This window comes from Pogonomyrmex barbatus, unplaced genomic scaffold (assembly GCF_055798465.1).
Source record: "Pogonomyrmex barbatus isolate J1 unplaced genomic scaffold, ASM5579846v1 scaffold3, whole genome shotgun sequence".
NCBI classification, from domain to species: domain Eukaryota; kingdom Metazoa; phylum Arthropoda; class Insecta; order Hymenoptera; family Formicidae; genus Pogonomyrmex; species Pogonomyrmex barbatus.
In genome coordinates, this window is record NW_028297127.1 from 12,783,178 (window position 1) to 12,803,547 (window position 20,370).

The 20,370-nt window shown below is 41.7% G+C and overlaps 2 protein-coding genes across 4 annotated transcripts in view; one reads left to right on the forward strand and one right to left on the reverse strand.

The window, feature by feature from the left end:
* LOC105422484 (tyrosine-protein kinase-like otk) overlaps positions 1–4,916 on the forward strand; it is a 44,832-nt gene extending 39,916 nt beyond the window's left edge. Inside the window, exon 9 of the mRNA XM_011631863.3 lies at positions 19–4,916. Within this exon, the coding sequence (XP_011630165.2) occupies positions 19–1,070 (1,052 nt within the window). The 3' untranslated portion in view covers positions 1,071–4,916. The remainder of the gene's footprint in view (positions 1–18) is intronic.
* Positions 4,917–5,314: 398 nt separating this feature from the next.
* Positions 5,315–20,370, reverse strand: part of Sema1a (semaphorin 1a) — a 225,185-nt gene continuing 210,129 nt past the window's right edge. Inside the window, exons 5-10 of one of the 3 annotated variants that reach the window (XM_089079208.1) lie at positions 19,816–19,904; positions 18,079–18,220; positions 16,982–17,330; positions 16,004–16,617; positions 15,701–15,911; positions 5,315–15,604 (exon numbers count right to left, since the gene is read on the reverse strand). In XM_089079208.1, coding sequence (XP_088935334.1) covers positions 15,328–15,604; positions 15,701–15,911; positions 16,004–16,617; positions 16,982–17,330; positions 18,079–18,220; positions 19,816–19,904 — 1,682 coding nt within the window. In that variant the 3' untranslated portion in view covers positions 5,315–15,327. Of the gene's footprint in view, positions 15,632–15,700; positions 15,912–16,003; positions 16,618–16,981; positions 17,331–18,078; positions 18,221–19,815; positions 19,905–20,370 lie in introns of all 3 variants that reach the window. The other 2 variants (XM_089079205.1, XM_089079206.1) reach the window with 2 other exon arrangements.

Sequence of the window (20,370 nt, forward strand, 5' to 3'; positions counted from 1 at the left end):
TATATCTATAAATTCTAGAAAAATTGGAGAACGGTGACGTACAGGAAGAACAAACGGAATTGAAAGAAACTGGGAATAAAGTAAATTCGACGAGTAAGAAGAAGGAGAATCGTGATTCCCACAACAAGAGTGATGGCGCGGATACTGCTCACAGCCAGAGTAGCAATCAGTCTAAAAAATCCAAGTCAAATTATGATAAAATCGCAGTCTCGCGAAGCAATTTAAAAGAATTGAAGCCTCTTGGTCGGGGTGAATTCGGTGAGATTTATTCTACTAAGTATCAGGTTGATGGTGACAAAGAGTCTTTGGTTATGGTCAAGAGTCTCATAAACACAAAAGATGAGATTGCTCTTCAAGAATTTAAACGGCATCTAGATCTCGTCTATAAACTTAATCATGAGAATGTCGTCAAGCTGATCGGTTTATGTCGAGAGGAGGAGCCCGATTATATGATCCTGGAATACACTGACTGGGGTGACTTGAAACAATTCTTGATTGCTTCGCGAAAGGATAATAATTCCAGTCCGACACACGAATCGAAGCCGCCGCGTGCGCCTCAGCTGTCAGTGGCGCAAATATTGTCGCTGTCAAATCAGGCCGCAAAGGGCCTAAAACATTTAGCCGATAATCGATTGGTACACAAGGACATAGCCGCGCGTAATTGTTTGATCGCCAGCAATTTGACGATCAAGATCTCGCTACCATGCATGACCAAAGAGCCGTATCAGCAAGAATATACGAAGCATCGAAATCAGGTCATTCCGTTAAGATGGCTGCCCTACGAAGCCGTGTACGAGGACGAGTACTCCACCAAGAGCGATGTATATTCGTTCTCGTGCCTAGTCTGGGAGATGTTCCACCAGGGCGAATTACCGTTCAACAAATTGAACGACGAGTCCGTGCTGACTCAGCTCAAGGCGCAAACGCTCACGTGGAAGCCGCATAAGGCGGCACCGCCGGCTCTTCAAGAATTGCAGACTCAGTGTTGGGCGAATGATCCGCGCGAGAGACCAACCTTTGACGAGGTGGTCTCGAAAATAGGCGAAATTGTAGTCGACAGCTGCCTATAGACTAGATTCGTGATCGAATTGTGCGAGGCTTTGAATATCGGAAATACTGCAATAGGGGTAATAATTGTGCGGAGCTGTACGTCGAGAGGTAAGGCTGACAAGTGCCGATGATTACGCGGCGATAATCCCTCCCGTGCGAGGAGGAGGGATACGAGAATGCCGCGGCTTCGCACGCGAAAATAATTAACCGGCTTTCATGTTAAACGCTTCGTATCGATTATATATGCATAATGAATTATAGGGAATCCTACTTTTTTGTAAAAGGGAAAATGCTTGCTCATTAATCATCGAATGCGAGGATTACGTGTTTCAATGACGTCATCGCAAAACGTGATGTATAAACTTTACGCGGAATTCAAGTCGCACGTCACACATCGTGTATATCATTTAAATGCACGTCGTTGCATGTAATCAAGTGGCATCTTCATCGTATGAGAAGAGTTTTTATATATTTTATATTTGGAATTCGCTTCAGAGATTTATTTATCATTATCATATTTTGATTTAGATTCTTTTATCGTTTTTACACGAACGTTGTTTTCCGAAAAAAAAACACGTGATCGAGCAATCTCCGTGTTATGCGATCATTGAACGTTATATGTCGATCTCCTTTATTGCTTCCCTGTTATATTATATATATTATCAGGTAGAGAACGACATAAAAAAATCATTGGTTCCACAATAATTATTCGTATTACAGTATTCTGTCGCGTCCACTAGCTCGATAAGAAAGCTCGATAAGTAATATTTATTTCGAGTAACATTTCCGCTCCAATGACTGTTCTTCTATCGTCGAACTAAGTAACGATCTGTATGGGCCCATTACACATTATTACGCCATTAATGCAATACTTAGTATACAGTATCGATATAATAATAAGTATCATCATCACACATCGAATACTCGTAAGATACGTTAATTGTTAGGTAACGAAAATCGAGAACGGGAACGTTCAATCGAATTTTCCGGGATCACACGGACGATCTCGATTGAATCTGATCGAACTCGACGCTGCAATGACATGCATATTAAGAAAGTATCACGACCATATCAAATGACGAAGGAAGTCTTATCTCCGCCTATTTACTTCTATACGCGTTACACCACTAAGCATAAAAAGAAACTTTTTATAACGTATATTATTTATAACGTATATATTTATGTGTGATAAAAATGCAATCGACCACTCGTACTTGACGAAAAAGACGGCCTTGTACATACACCGATGGTATACGCTGGTATACGCGTAAGCTCCTTTTTTAAGCGCGAAAAAGACTACCATGAATTATCGTGTTAATTTCCATTAACGTGATCATTCGAGTCCCCCATGACTTTTTACTATGGCAAAGAATTTCATCGTGGATTGATATCAGAGGTAAAAAGATCGTGGCACGCGCGGCTAAACGCCGAGAGAATGATTACAGCGATATAACAGAATGACATACTTGAAAAGCCTATTTTTACACACGGAAATTAGAGTCGATCAGATCAGAGGCGAAATAAATATCGCTCGCGATATTTTTGCATTCGGGATCTACGGTTTGATAAATAGCGCGAACAATCTATTCGCGATGGTCCAATGAGAGGGATGTGCTGAATATATACTCGACCCCGTATTATCCGATTTATACAACGAAAAATCAACGTTCATACTTTAACGTAAGTTTCAACGTTTCGCACCTATTTTTGCATTTAATTCTACTGTAAGGGACCGTAGGGAGAGAACTCGCGAGGCAATTATGGTGCGCACATTCGCTTCTTCCATTTTACGCAAGACTTCCGTTGATGCTTCGAAGGCCAAGTGTTCGAAGGATACAAAAGAAAAAAAAAAAAGGAGAATCACCGGTAAAGATAACAATTTTTAATCGAGATAGACAGCGGATAGAAATAATCGCGTGACTTTATAACTTATTCTTGCGTGTTACGAGGACTTATCGATTTCAATAATTTTTGAAAGATTGACGCGCGCATAGAGCCGTGCAAAATTAGTTAATCGCATTAGTTCGGCTTCGTCGATCAGCATGCGATTCGATAAATAGAGTTTCATGTGAATTTCACATGTGAATATAAACGAGACCGCTTACTATTTTCGAAACAACAAAAAAGAGTAATTTGATATGTTGAAAGAGCTATCAGTCCTTTGTTAATATCGATCTTTATCAAAACGAGTTTTAATTCGTGCAGAATATCTTTATCAAAAAGTAACGACTCATTGAATCACGAATTATTTACATATATATATATATATATATATATATATATATATATATATATATATATATTGCGTGTGTATAAAAGTTTTAATCTTGTCGAAACAAATTTTTTTATTTTCTGCAATATTATATATATTTTTTATAACGTAAAATCAAACCGTTCTGTTCTGTTCCTCTTATATTTGCGACGGATTTTCAATAAATAATGCAAATCGGATTTCAATTTTTGCGATATTATTAATAATGATATAATATTTCATAGATTTTGATGCCTTTTTTAAAAATCCATGGAAATGGAATTTTAAATAATTGTATCACAGCGTGCGATGAAAAAAAAAAGACTAAAACTTTTACAAACAGTCAATAAAATCGATTCCCCCGTATTTTGTTAATTTAATACGTGTTTCGAATAACAAAAAGATTTGAATGCGGAATTAATAGAAAGAAAAAAAGCAAATCGATTCAATGAGACCGATTTGACTTTATCTGTTTGCCATTGGCTAGCTGTCTAAAATTGTTTCAGAAATTTCATCTCGGAAAAAATTAGATAGAAATAATGAGTGTTCGGCTCTGTGCATGCTAATATAAATATGATGTATTATATACGCATATTAGTAGATGTACGAAGCACTGATGTATAACACTGCCAATGATAAATGCGATTGTTCTCTAATTTAACGCACTCTCGTCGTACCGGAAAAAGCATGAGGCGGAGGCACCGCGAAGGCACTTTGCCTGCGAGAGCATCATCGTGTATTCGTGAGCGCTCTAATTAAGGATACGTAAAAGCACGAAATGAATAATCTTTCAAAGTAAATCGAATCACTCGAGCTCGTGGCGTCTCTACGAGCGAATTTTATAATGCTTCCTAAATGTTCGCTATATACGTCAAGAAATATCCTTGTGATCAGTGATGGCGAGCGTATTCAGTAGTATGAAATCCGAGGTGGATTTCACACAATTTGCGGATTTTTACGAACATTTCACAAAATTTATCTCAAGAAGAGAGTCTCTTGACGCAGAGAAATGTTAAAACTCGTTCGTATGAAAATATCGACGGGGATTGGAAATATGTCTAATATTTTCGCAATTCGTCGTAGCGTTCAACAGCGATGCGAATTCGAAGTAATTCGACAATTTTGTTGAAATAATGTGAAATTCATCCGAGAAACGCGCGTGAAAAAAGCATGGATTCCGTATCTGTGTACGACTCATCACTGCTTGTAACATAAACTACGTTAAGAATGTACGTTACAGCGATCTCTAACCCCGCAGTTTACGAGTACGTAAAGTTAAGGCCAATTATCCAAGTCCTGTGTGCTCATATCATTCGCTCAGATATTAATCATGGATTATCACCACTGCCATAAAGAAAGCAACAAGGCACACCGATCGCTGTGCCGGCGAGTTTCGTGAAAGCTACCTATTATGTCCAATATGTCTAGTCATATACGATGACAGAGTGAACAGCGTACGGGAAGCTCATTTGAAATAACGTTCATATCCTTAGGCGTTCCAAATCGATTTCTTTTTTACAATATTTTGTAAATATTTGTACTTTTTTATCTACGTCGTACTTATGAATTTTTGGAAATAGTATGTGCTACAATTAAATGAAGATAATAAAACAAATATGTAATGCTGCAATTTGCCCTTCGCATCCACCATTTGTCCCACAATTCACTTTTTATCCTTTTATGATGAACAATAAAATAAAAAAAAATAGAAATTATCTTATGCTTCCAGACTTTAATTTTGTTTTTAATTTTAATAATTCTATTTGATTTTATACGCATAAAAATTTATTACGGATAAGAAAAACGTCACTTCAAATTTATTTAACGATTTTATGTTATAAATAAAGTCATTGATAATTAAATTTGCCAATGAATAAAAATGTGAAAAAAAATAAAAGGATGAGAAAAAGATCTTCACATACAAAATTTTTTCACTTATCTAAGAAATGTTAATGATGGGAAGTGAAAAGAGGGATGCATGCTAACATGGATAGAATTCTTATGAGAAAGGGGTGGCGTATTACCTAATCAAATTTATTTTTACTTAATATTTCATGGTACAGTCTATACCTATTATGATATATAAAATAACGTAGTCGTCGAATGCAAACAGGTTCAACGAAAGCAGAAACGTCGACTGAGTAGCGCCCAGGAAAGAAAGGTGATCGAACGTTTGGAACGAAATGTGTAAATCATCGATGCGAACGCAGTAACGTGAGAGAAGTGCGTTTAGTCTTTTTACGTGTGTTTATATATATTTATATGTAAAGTCTAAAAAAAGTGAGGATGAGTCACTTAATTCTTTAGTTACTTAATTCATTAATACAGCGTAGCAGCCTCACTCTCTAATAGTACTAAATATAATAATGGTATAATGGTGGTAATTATATCGTTAATATAGATTATTAACATTATAAATAATATAATCGTCGGAATTCGTATAATAAACAATGATACAAGGTATTTTTGTCGTTTTAGTTTTTTAAATTGTTATCATATAGTAATAATCACAATAGCGTATTCTGAAAAATAGATTAGGGTCCCGTGGGCAGAGGGCGGAGTGCCTCGTTTCCTCTAGACAATTTTCTCTCGCCTTTCGTTTCGCAAATCTCCCTTTCTCTCTTCTCGCTATTCATCGCGCTTTAAAATTCTCCACGGGGGCCCGGGAACCCAATAAATTGGACGAGGATCTCGAGAATATAGATCTCGACGGGAGCTCGCAAAGCCCGTACGAATGGATCTTCTCGTCTACATCGTTTCCGATTACGCCGCCAGGACTCGAAACGGTCACAGAGTATCGCGCTGTTAAGAATCCAGCGACGTTAAACTACTCTCTTTTCGCACGACGTAATCGTCGTCTGTTTTTACATGACAGTATCAAAAAAAAAAAAAAAAAAGAAACATTTTTTGCGAAGACAGATCGCATTTCATCGCCAGGAGCATATTCGTATGGCTTCGAGGTGACATGAATCGGACGTTCCGAAGACAATCGAGCGATAATGAGACTCTCGACGAGGGAGTCTCGACGAACGTTCGCGTTCGACACGTCGTTCGCACAAAAGTCGTAGTCTCATCGCTGTCGACGATTTATAACGATCTCATGCAGCTTTCCGACTATCTCGCAGATCGGAGGATCCGTACAAGTATATTATCGGTCGTCTTCCAGATGCAAATTCGGTTGTTTAACGGTAAAACTAAATCGCGCCATTTCTTACCTAACTGTTAGCTTGTCCTCTCTTCCTCTCCCTTTACTATCTGATCTTCATAGTGTCTGTTCGACCTTTCCTTTTTTTTTTTCATATTTTTTTTCCTTTTTTTTTTTTTTTAATCGCGTCTCTGCCACTCTGCCTAGGGAACCCACTATAACAGGGCACTATGAACAGCAGTCTGCTGGCTAAGTGACTTTCCGAATCTACAATCGTTCCTCCGCATTCTCTCTTCTTTCTCTTTCTCTCTCTCACTCGATCAGATTCCCCTCTCTCGCCCTGTCGCACTCCCGCCTAATCCTACCGCACGCAAGACTTCGCCACCATTCCTTCTAATTTTTCATTCTCTCATTCTCTCTCTTTCTCTCTCTCTCTTTCTCTTTCTTCCTCTCTGGCAGCATCTCGCGTTTTCTCATCTCTCACCGACCCCATCCGCGCCGTTTCTCCGCAAGCTCGTCGACTCGCTGCTAATATTTTTATTCTTATTTCGCGCAAGCATGAAACTTTTAGACGGGAAATACCAACGTTGCGTCAAGTGTAAAAGTAAAATGCCAACGTTGCGTCACGTCAAGTGTAAAAGTATAGCAAATACAAAGACAAATGTTGCGCAACCGGTAACCGCGCGACAAATGTCGATGATCAAACGTAAAAAAAAGAAAACAAATATTTCAAGTCCAAGAAAGTGAAAATATCGAGCTTGCAAAACGTATGTCGAGGTCAACGAACCGGGGAATTAATCAACGTAATGGGCAAAACAGTGCGGAAAGAAACCCTTATCTTCGCTTTCTCTATCAGCATATCCCGGACAAGCCGATTTATAACACGCGCTCCCAAAACTCACCCTCCCCGCGTATCCCGCGATTCGTATATCACCCTCCCATTCCCATTCCCGTCCCGTCCCATCCAACCCCGTCACGGAAAAATCGACAAAAGCTCTCCTTCGCCAGCATGCTTCTCCTATGTCAGCATTCACACTACGTGTCAGCCAATAGTAAACCACTACTGTACCTTTTTCGCGTTTATGATATTTTATACTTTACTTTTTTAATTATTTTTTTTGTTCGTTAATATTAGACGTGCCGTGTCTCTACCATCAGCCTACTGCCAAACTACCTATCTCCTCGCTTCCACCTTCTCTCTCTCTCTCTCTCTCTCTCTCTCTCTTTCTCTCTCTCATCCCAATCTCTTCCCCCTCAATCTCTTCACTCGCGCCACGCTCCCTCCCCTCGTCGGGTATTTCCCACGCGTCTCTCCTCTCTCGCAGTTTATAAATAGTATTGTATTAATATCATCATTTTCCTTCGTGTGTTACAATATAATAATCGGCAATAATATACCTTCATTATTAATGCAATATCGTTATTATTAGTATCGCTCCCCCCTTCGCTTCCATTTTCTTTTCCTCCTTAATACACCGGGTAATTTCGTTCGCGCACCGGCCACGAGAAAAACGCTACCGTGAATCACGCGAGTGTACGAACGAACGAACGAACGAACGAACGAACGAATATACGAATCATCACGTTGCCCTGTGCCATACAGAATGGGTGTCTGCGAGCGATTAATGGGTGGCTGTTCCGATTTTCTCTCTGATGTTCGGTGTGCTGCGCGCCGATACGGGGTGCGATCTACGAGTGCACACAGCGGAGACGCACACACAAACACACAATCCTGCTCGATTAATTAAGTCAAAGGACCACCCCAAATTGCGACTCTGGCTTGCGGCGCTCGACAAGACCAAGACAGGCTGGGCGTTCGTTCGCCCGTCGATGTCGGAGCATCTCATCGTGATATATATAAAAAAAAGAGGAATTTCTCTCTCTCTCTCTCTCTCTCTCTCTCATATCAATTGATTTACTTGAATGACCATCGATCAGTGCCTCGAACCGTACGTTCCCGAAATCGCGATCCGCCTTACCCCCCTTGTGTCGCTGCACATCATACGACAAATGCAAAATCGTTACGTAACATTTGGCACCGCGTATGGCACGCGATGTGAGTTCTAAATTCGACGAGTATAAGTCGATGCCGGTCCGCCGACATCGCGGCCGATCGTATCAATTGACAAGTCCTGCGTGTAGTTGCACGTGTGTGCATGCGTATATCCACGTGTATATACGCCGCGCGAACGATCGTTGTGTGTGTGTGTGTGTGTGTGTGTGTGTGTGTGTGTGTGTGTGTGGTGCGTGTGTCCGAAGCGATAATTGCAGTGACTTTAATTAGAGACTCTTAAACGCTAGAAATCGCGGCCTTCCGACTTTAAACGCTATTTTAATGTACAGCATCTGCATCTCTCGTCGCCGCACTTATGTTCTGTCCGGGTCAATCCGCGCGAGGAAACGCCAGGATGATTCTCGCGTCGGATCACCATTTTCATGGAAATGACCGATCTCGCGAACGGCACGCGACGTGCGCGCGTCTATAACGAGTAATACAAGAGTAATAATAACATACGATCGGATAACGAGTAGCGTGCGACGAACGCAGTCGTGACGCTCGCGAGACATTCGACTCTGAAACGCTGAACGTTCGCCGGGTCGAGAGGTACGAATGCCGCCCGCGACGCGACGATAAAAACGCACGTGACGATGAGAAACTCACTGCCTTGTCGAATTTGCGGCAAACGAGCGCATTCCGGCGGATTTCAACCCCGGCCGATGTGGGGGCGAACGGCAAATGATTCGTCGAACGACGAATTGCGATCTTATCGAAGAGGAATCGCGAGAATACGAGAGGCGAGTAACTTGCTCGATCCAAGTGGGCCACACACGTGCACACATACGCACACAACACATACAGACACGCACATACACGCGCGCGCGCATTTGCGGTATTTCCTCCCACTTGGCGCCCTCCTAAAGGAAATCCTCTGTCTTTGCCTCTTTGTTTGCCGGCGCCACACCGCCGAGGATGGAGCCGAGGATAATAATGACGATGACGACGACGACGACGACGACGACGACGACGACGGCGGCGGCGACAATGACAATGATCGTGAACGTGTGCCAGAGTCACATTTGGGTGTGTTTATTCTTTTTTTTTTTTTTTCGCGAACGGTTATTTTAAGGATACATATGGCCGACTAAATATACAGACCGGCGTTTTTAAAGTAGCGCATGCTGCCGAGCGGCCGTCTCCGTCGGGACGCACACTTCGCCGAGCTTCTAGTTAGTTAGAGTAAAAAATAGCGTAAACGGCACTGTATTAGGAAGAAGCAAAATACATGTTACATTCTCGTTATTTTATCGTTGATAAATGCTATAGTGTTTTTTTTTCCCTTTAAAAATCTTCTGGTATCGCAATGTTATTACATTATTATGATTATTCTTAGGTATTAATTATCATATTATTATTATTATTATTATTATTATTAATGTTCGCTCATTTTACAATGCCGCGCGGGGGAGACCCAAACGCGGCTCCAGCAACCCCCGTCGGAAAAAGAAACATCACCGACACTGTCTCTCTCTCTCACTTGTCAGACTATAAACGTCGAGGAAGGCGGGAACGGGGATACTCGTCCCGCCGCTCATTTTTTTTTTTTCGCCGATTCCTCATTCTTCCTCACTTAATTACAAAGCGCGAAACGGGAGTCTCGTTTTTCCGCGGTCGTTCATTCGCGTTTTTAATGATTAACAATCGCGAGACTCTAGCCGTCGTGGCAATGGAGTTTTCGTTGAAACGCGAATTTCGAAAAATACAATGTCCTCTCTTTTTTTTTCCTCTCTTTCTCTCCCATCTCTTACATATACACATATTTATATATATTTTATATATATATATATATATACTCTTTGCTTGGTGTGCCACACTTTAAACGGAACGTCTGATCGGCGAAATCCTCCGACGGCTGGGGACTTGGGGGTGCGGGGGATGGCTGCGAAGAGAAGAAGACTCCCGTTTCGGAAATTCAACGCTAGTAGTAAATTTGTTTAACATTAGGTACTAATTCTCTCCTCCTCTTTCATTAAGTGGCTTACAATTCGTACAACTTGCCTATCATGTAAAACTATGACGTCTAAGATGTCTGAATTAACGCTAGATCTCGATAATAATCATATCGGATAAATTAATAGTCGTAACTGTGTATGTATCAACTAGGCTAGACTTCGACGGAAAAATATATTTATAAAAAGTTATAATATATATCATATATTAATATACGTTTCAAGCGTTCTATATATATATATGTATTTATATATATATATATATATATATATATATATATTCATTTATTTATTTATATATTTATTTATATATTTATATATTTATATTTATATACGTATGTAATCATTACTAATCTTCTACTTATTCCTAAGCTTCCACATCCTCGCGAGTCGCATCTTATACATACTTCATCTTCTACCCGATCTCCTCGCCAACAAGGAAATCTATTGTGTGTTGCTAGGTTCATTTCCGTTTTCAATTTATAAGTAAACTGGGGCTAAATCTCCTCTCCATTAAATATACAGACGAATAACTCTCTTGGGTTTTCGAAGGATTGAAATGAAATAATGCATGAAACATCATTACGTCTCCCGCGACATTCGTTAAACAACACAAAATCACGCGAAGCTTATAATCGAACAATGTTCCTCACACGCCTTCCCGTTTATTAACAATGCCAAACAAACGAATTCATTTATACCGAGTCGAAAGTCGCCCTAATCATTTGATCGCGTCATTGTCTTGGATGGAATCCGTTCCTTATTGGCTTAAACAACATGAACGTTACGAGCTCTTTGAACACGTTTATACAAATCTTCGTTTTTTTTTTCTTTTTTTTTTTTTACTTATTTTCCTTTTATTAAAGCATCAACGCTCGATAATAATATCGTAAGCTTATTAGACTTCTGATTTTTTTTTTGAACACCGAGCTACCGCTACATCTCTCGCTTTCATTCCCACCGTCTCTTCCATACACACATGCACACACACGCGCACACACGCATTCTCTCTCTCTCTCTCTCTCTCTCTCTCTCTCTCTCTCATTCACACATTTGCGCACACGCGCATGACAGTTTCTTTTTCTCAATTCTTTCTCTCATTTTCCCTTGAAAAATACTTCGTGGTGCACGATTGCCCTGTTTTTTCATGCATTACTTGATTCCAACGGTTTAGTACAATTCTACGATCTTAATATCGCGAGTGTCTTCCAACTAGTGTCGTCAACATGATTATTAAAACTCGCTAATGAGGTGAACATCCTTACACGTCTGCCTCTCTTACACGTCTGTCTTTTCCTCTTGTACGCGTGTCGCGTGTATGCACGTACGTGTTTTTGTGTATAACTGTGTCCGAGTCTGTGTGCAAGGGGGCCACCTTCCTATCGTTAATGAATACCATTTTTTGTGCGCGTTCTAACGATTAACCATTACAATGATCAACGGTGTCTAGTTTACAATTAATATCTTTGGTATCATGCCTGAGTCTTCCGTTTTACGAAAAAATCACTAAACAATTATTCGATAGAACCTTATTTGGGTATGAGCGGTTTGTCGTATCAAACTTAGAAAAAGATTCGTCCTTCGTGCGATGCGAAACAAGCGATTAGAAATGCTAGTTAGTTTCCCGAGGGATAAATGTACTTGCGACAAGGAATATCGGATTGATTATATGGCAGCTTCAAACCACGTGGAAAAATATAACCACGAGAAGTGTTTTGTGTGAGAGAGAGTGATGTTCCTGCTATCGCTATTCTTGTTTCAAGCACAAAATATCAATTTTGTCTTACAGTCTATATGTTGTGTGGCAGTTTGGATAATCTCCACATTTATTTGTGTATTTTTTTCATTGTATCTTGTTCGATCGGTGAATTAATTCTTCTGTTGGTATTGGCTCACACGGCCGTTTTCTTCTTCTTACAAATTTACGTTGATTCACAAGGACTAATAGTTTATGCTATTAATAAAGTTAACAATTCGCTTTTCGTTAGTTTAAGAAAATTCCATTAGTTTTCGAACGAAGTGTAATGAAGAATAATTTGTGCTTGGAACGATGATCACTTAAGCAATTAATGATAAAAACGTTTAATATAAATTTTGACGAAAGAAGATTCTTCTTGTTTATGCCAATTGTAAAAATGTATATAAGAAATAGATAAATGCATCGAGGCTCGTCTTTGAGAGATCTTTTCAGTCTTACTTAGTTTGAAGAATAATTTTTCGGCGAGCTCTCAGGATGTATTTTAACGCAGGATTGATAAATTAAATGACTCAACGTTTAATAAAAAAAGGAACGGTAATAAAATTTTATAAAAGTTTACAACCTGTAGTATATATCCGTGTGTAGTTGTGTGCGTGTCAAAGAGTTCAGGTTCGATTGTTCACAAAATTCCACGATCGGTGAAAGACAATCTGCTGGAATGTAGCTTCTTCGCGACACCGTAGAATTGCGGGAGACAGAGATGTCAGAAATCATTGTAACGCACAATTGCGTAATAAAATGATTATGAAAAAAATCGTACAAAAAATATATACAAAGCGTAACGACGAATTCTTGTGAACAAAAGACCATGAGATTCCATCACCACGTGCGTCCGTCTTTGTCTCAGATCCGTCGAGAGAGCCTACGAGTGAAAAAAAAGCTCTCTCCACGTTTCTCTTGTCACTCCCGACGCTCAGAGAGCATCTTGTCATATAGAATATATCACATACATATTTACTTCCCTAAACACACTGAAATAAGAAGCACTTTAAGATAGATGTCTACATACACCATCGGGCCCAGATGGACTGATTTCCGTCTCCGTTTTTCAATTCTGTCTTTATAACTTCTAACTGATGTATATGCTTTGTATATACGTATTATGTACATATAAGCGCCTCTCACTTTATCTCCCGCTCTCTCGCTTTCTTCATTTTCTATTTACGTATATGTGCAGGCGTCGAGAATGCGCGTCTCCGAAGCATACACAGAACTAGATAAATCGACATTCGCATACGAGAAACTAGAAAGTAATATCATCTTGGACTACTTTAATATCCCATAAACAGCAGCAACGTAATCCATGTTAGTTCGCTGCTGCGTAGATACATTAATCAACACGTCCTTAAACCATGCAATATAGCAATCTCCACGATTTTATGCATAATATAAATTTTTGCATAATGTGATGATATCACTGGAAAATTTTCATATTTCACTGAAACATTAAAAACATAAACATATGTAAATTATATTAAATCGCGGATTCATATAAAACATTCATATAAAACATATCAAAACTTTTAAATGTTATTTTACCATGATCAAACATCTTTTCAAATCTAGTAGTCTTCACTGGTTTAAATAAATGCACTATATACTTGTAATAATATATTCAAATATAAATAAAAATAGGAAAAAATTACAAAAGAAATGATAAAGATACAAATATAAAAACATAGAAATATTATTATTTACAATTAAATGCGTTAATATGGATTCATTTGGTCAATCGCGAAAAACAGTCGGCCAACAATGTCGATCACCATAATCGTCTTCGAATTTCGAGGCACGCAGCAGTGTTACGTGGTCTATAATGGCACTATCAATCACTCGTATTAAATATTACAACGTTAGAAAAATTGCGTGTTTCGAGTTTGCGGATAGTCTCCTTTAATTGACTTTATGAAAAAAGCCTTGTCGTAGTACTATGCTATGTAACTTTACAATTACACATATCGATATTAATAGTCAATTAATAAAATAGTGGAGATTACGACATTTTGTTGCGAACCACCGCGTAACGTTCGCACTATTTTGTCAATCGAGTCTAATCACCAAAGTTCACTCGAGTTTATAATTCGAGCATCGATAATCGTAGAATCTTTTTTCGTTCTGTATTCTACATGTTCATTTTTATGCAGATTAGCACTAAAGATCTACGATAACCGACAATCGCTACACTAAAATGTTTGCGTTTGCCTTATTTATTCAACAATATACACGGATAAACGAGTTAATAATCATCGTAACGCTCATTTCTGGCTGGAATGTCGTTCCTACGAGGACTAGGAAATGCTGCATTATGACGCTGCGATGATTTGTGAATAGGCAACCTGCAACAAACTGATCTATGCACAGCTATTCGACTCGACGTTTTCCAATATTCGTGATAGACAACCAACTTCACAAGGAAGATTCCTTAACTGATTTCTGTTATGCAAATAAAAAGCGATAACATCTAGACTCGATCGACGTAAAATTCTGAACATTTTAATTTTTCATTACGATCAGCAAAGCAACATCGGTACTGAAACGAAAGCTACGTGCAAAATAAAAGGATTCGGGATCAAAAGAAAGCAAGAAAAGCACTGCGGCATCCATCGAAGTACTGCGAAATTTCTGGCCTGAATTATTCTCTCGATTAATCGCTCTATATATTTTGGAATAACGCGCTAGGACTGTAGAATGCGCTTTCTCTCTCTCATCCCCTCGCATCGCCGAGCCAAAAGTAAATGATAACGACCGTGATGGCGAGGACGATGACGACGATGACGATGATGATGGCGATGATGGCGACGACGAAAACGATGGCGACGACTATGATCGATATATGAAGCTGCAGGGTGGCGTTGGCGGCGGCGGTGGCTGCTGGCCGCTCATGGCGATCGGTACAAGGGTGGGCGAGGGTGACGAGGAGGGAGGGGACGGGGAACTCGACGACACGCTCGACGATGGCGAGGGCGATTCCAGTGCCCTCGGACCGGCGAGCTCACGATTTGACTGTCCCCCGGACGTCACAGCGCGACTCCTGCTGGCCGACGTCGCGTTGTGGCGATTGCGCGCTGGCCGTCCTAGGCTCCGGTGACGGCCACCCCCCTCCTCGCTCGTTTCTCAGAGATAAACCTTCTTGACGCTGCGCGTGGTCGCAAAGCCGTCGTTGCGGCGATACGCGTCCCCCTGATGGGAGCGAAGGGTGCCGAAGTTGTCGCCGCGAGGACCCCCGCGAAAACCGTAACCGTCCGGGAATTGAAAGAGGGTTTCCGTGGGCGTTGGCGGTGGTTTCCTCATGGTACCTTTCGGGGACTGAAGTTTCGGCGGTTGCGGAACCAGTACAGGTTCCGCGTAGGTTACCTCCTCCTGCGGCAGCAACTTCGGTTCAGGTGCCAACCTGCTGAATGTGGATAGGCAAACATTACTAAGAGCGGCAAATGGAGAGAATTATCCTTCTGTCGAGTCCGTTTGTCCGTTGAAGCAAATATCTTACCTGTTGACATTTTGGCGTTGCTCGAAATATTCGTATTCCGTATCCGGATACGGTAGATTGTCGTCCTCGTCTTTCCTGCATTTTCTGCCGCATAGATAACCGGCTACGAAGCCAACGAATAACGCGGCCAATGCACCCGCTACCACAGCCATCACCAGAGTTTCCACGGAGTACTGTGGAGGAGGTGTGTCGGCCGCGGATACTTCCGGACCTGTGCAAAATAAGAGAATATTTTAATCGATTACACGCGACTACACACGTGAAAGAGAATCAAATTCAAGTTGACGTCTACATGCCGCGTACCTGAATTGTCCTGTTCCTCGTCTTGCATGATATTGATGATTTCACCACCCGGGCTGTCCTTATTCGGTATGGAGTCTTGCGGGAACTTGTTCTGATTAGCGGAAATAGCGCCGACGCTGCCGGCATCCTTGTTAAGGCTCTTGCTCGCCGGGCAGGACGCGTGTATGCCGGTCGCGACGCTCTGCAGGAATCTGCTGGCGTCCGTCGCCGCCGGGCCGACCAACGCCCTGCACTTGTTCTCCACCTTGTCCCAGGCGCAGTACGGGTCCTGCAGGGCCACGCACTCGCTGCACGACAGTATTCTGTCGCTATAGCAACGATGGAGTCTCAGCGCCTGCACCTGACTATCGGCGATGACGACCAACCGGCCGTCCTCGAGACCGTCGCCCGCCTGCGAGGCTCGGACGACCTTGATGCCGCGAACGGGTACGGTCGGCGGGAACGCCTGTATCTCCTCGATCACGACTGGACTGACCTTCTGATGAGAATCGGCGGACTCGGCGTTCACCGCCTTGATCACTTTGCCGTTGTCCGTGCCGATGAAAAGGACGTCGTAGGTTTTGCCGCCCGGTGTCTTCACTTGAGGATCCACGGCGATCTGAGTGAATCTGTAACTGAGTATTGGTAAAGTCATGGTTATCGACGCTTTCCGACCTGTCGCTGTCATCGTCGAAGTTGAACGCGCAAGGCGACCAATTTACATGCTATGATTCACTCGTTTGCGTTTCGCTGTATGAAAAAAAGCGATCCTCGGGGGGAAATAAAAGCGTGAGGGAATTTCAGCGCGTAAACGCTGAACGTATAGTAACGTAAACCACGCTCGCACCGGCGCAAAACACGAGACGCGGCGATGCGCGATGAAAGCTCGAAAACGAAAGCTGGATTCCGCGAGCGAGCGAGCGAGCGAGCGCGCGCGTCGTTTGCGTTCAATTTGGATTTCAGCTCGCGGCCGAAATCTCCCGAGCGATTTTCACTTACTGAAAACTGGTGCGTATAACGATCGGCTGGCCGAAAAAGCTCGGCACCGACTCATCCATCAGCGAGTGCGTGTTGATAAAGTTGAGCGTCAGATCCGGCAGTGTACGCGAATCGTTGGTGCATTGACCGGGTCGCGGGTCCGGGACCTTCGTATCCTGCACCGGCAGCCAGTTGGAGTTCAGGGCGCTTTGCTCCTTGAAATTACCGGCGAAGGTGTCGGCGATGTCCTGCAACGAGAACGCGCACACCGCCGAACCGCTTATGCTGTTCACCGGCGTTGTGAAGGTGCCGTAAATGAGCTGGGCGGACGTGCCGCCGTACTGACCCGATATCAGCTCGGTCGTTGACTCTGCGATCGAAATATCATTTAGATTGCTTGTAAAATGTATCCTCGAGGATATAAAAATCATCATATAAATATAGAAACAATAAATATAAGAATGGTAAAAATAATATAAAAATAATAAATATAAAAATGATCACAGCGATTAATCCTACATCTACCATACTCGTACTCCGTTTTTGGATACTTATATTCGAATCAATTGTTGATATTATTCTTTAGGCTTAACTTTAACTTGGAGACAAAAATCCTAAAAATTTGACTAGATCTAAAAGTACTTTCATTGAATAAAATAATTATGTACGGTGTTTAAATGGATTACTAGAGAACACCAAAAATGTTTGCAATATTATTATCACGCTTAAGCATCTAATATAATATAATATAGCATCTAATATAATTTTAATAGCTCAAGAAAATTATTTTTAGATTTGTATCTATGAATTTTTGGATCAGCAAAATCTCTTTTTCCGTTGCGAATTTTTATGAATCAAGCAAGAGATTCGATTAAAGAAAAATCAAATTACCCATCGTTTGTATAAAACGAAAACAGACAGTCGGTATATTTTTAAAACGCAGATGGATCCCCGTCAGTATAGCGTATAAAATATCGCAAGGAAATAAAATGTTTCAGGTTCTCTTTTATTATATAGCGAGTCTGAGGAAGCAGATGCGAGTACAATGTATTCTGAAGGCGAACGGTAGATTGAAGAGCTCGCACAATCCCCTGTGCGAGCATAGTCCGTTTACTTACGTATCTCGTTAAAGTAGAATGGGAAGTCTCCGGTGACGGAGCAATTGAGACGCGACTTCAAGAAGGACGTCCACCTGTTACGGAAACGATGCGGTCCGCCCCGATCGTATTTACAGACTCGCGCCACGCGAGAGTAGACGGCCTGCGAATAGCGAAAATTGCGCCTCGTAAATTTCACTGCGTGGAGCGTAGGGCAAAAAAAAAGTTTTATATTTTCCCGCCTGTGGTCCTCATCTCGAAAAATATGTGTCACGGAGAAAAAGGACGAGAATGAGGAAATCTAGTTTCAGCTTTTATGCGCGTTATTAAAGTGACACGCACGTTTTCGGGCAGTACAGACAAAAGGGTCGCACGAAGATTGCGCGGAACTTCCGCGCGGAACAGCCCCCGGTGGGGTACGAAATATCGCGCGACTTCCAGAAAAACGCAATTCGCAAAATACACCGATGCGATACGCCGCGGCGTGAAAGAGGATAAAACGGCACGAGTGATTTATCGTGACCCATAATTAAAATAGAATTCGCGAGCGTGTACACGAGCAGCGTAAACGAAATATAAAACGGGGGAGAAAACGGAACGGAGCGCGCTCGCGCGATTTCGAAGATCTCAGGAAATGATTTATTGTGCCCCGCCGAGATTATAAATTTATTCCAGGTCGCATAAAATTTCTCCGCGGGAGGAGCCCGCAATCTTTATCCATAATACCGCGCGTCCCAACTTTTTCTCAGCCCGGATTTATCCTTCGCTCGCCGTAAAATTATGCGTCATTATCAGAGAGCAAGGAAAGCTCGGGCTCCGCCTTTGACAATAAGTCGAGCTTCGACTTAAGCTTCGTCCACAATGAATCCGACGCTAACAGTTTTTCGTTGTGCCGCTGCGAGCACGGCACGCCCCGGGGAGACACTCGTCTATGTGTGTGCGTGTAACGAGGAGAAGAGGTGACGAGCTTCTCTGAAAGCTTGATCTTCAATGCGAAAACGACGAACGAAAGAGACGTAATCGCCTTATTCGTTGTTAAAAAACGTCCGGAGAGAGTAACAGCGCGCCGGTACGGACTTTTGCGAAACTTTTGCGCGTATTATCCGACTCCGACGCGAAATTTAATCTTATCCGACGCGATTCTTCCACTCCATTGTTATCCGTTGACCGTGCGCTAATTCGCCGAACAAAATATTGTGACGGGACTTTTATATAGTGTCGCGAGCCCGAGCTTTTATCGTGCAAATTTCGGTTACCGTGAAAGCGGCGGGATATTAAATCGTACGCGTGAAAATGACGCGGCGGAGGTTAATGGCGAAAGCTAATGTAAGCGAGTGTAGCTTCCCTTAATTGCGCGATCGATTCTTATCGTCGTGACAACACGATCGCACACAAAACGGTGTTCCATAGAACTTCAGAATCCTTCGAAAAATAAACGTTTTGACTGCAACGACAATTCAATGATTACACGCACGCATGGGTGTATCCAGGATTCTTTTTCAAGGGTGGAGTTTATCAATTTTGTTAACACAATAAACAGTAATTTGTTGCATTAAATTCTTTTGATATTGTAGAATTCTCGTTCCTGATTTTGAATGAGAAAAATATTAGATTTTGTAAATTATTTAACATCTTTTTTTTTTTTTTTTTAATTTCGAGGGGAGTTTGAACCCTGTCCTTGGATACGCCCATGACTACGCTCTCTTGGAATATATATTCGTGATACATGGGGATGATTAATTGCCGATGATTCCTTACCTTGCCGCAATTGATATATTCTACAGCGGTCTCCCTGAAGAAGAAGTAGACGAAGTCTCCTTGGGACATGGAGCTCACGAAGTTCGGTGCTGCAATTAGAATATGTAGCCATTATTACTAACTGCGCTATTGCCATCGCCGCGCGCGCGGGGCCATAGTAAATGGCACCATAAATTCCCCTTATAAATAAATGAGCGTAATAACCACCTAGCGGAACGCAATCGATGGCGGTGTAATAAAGCAGACAACGCTCATACAGCACCCGAGAAAATAAGGGGGGAGGGGGGGAAAATCTCGCGCCGCGATTTATTTAAAAACTTCCATTCCTACTCGACGCGATGTCGCGCGATGAACATTAATTCTCGCGCGCATTCGAGCGGCTCAAAAAGTTAAGGCAACGGGAGTTACCGGGTTATTTACGCTAACAAACGTTCCACTTAATTGTGCCATTAATTTCGACAAACGCCGTAATTAATTGATCGTAATTACCAACGATTAAGTGCATCAAGACACTCACGTTGACAAACGACGCATTAGCCAGATTATTAACGCTCG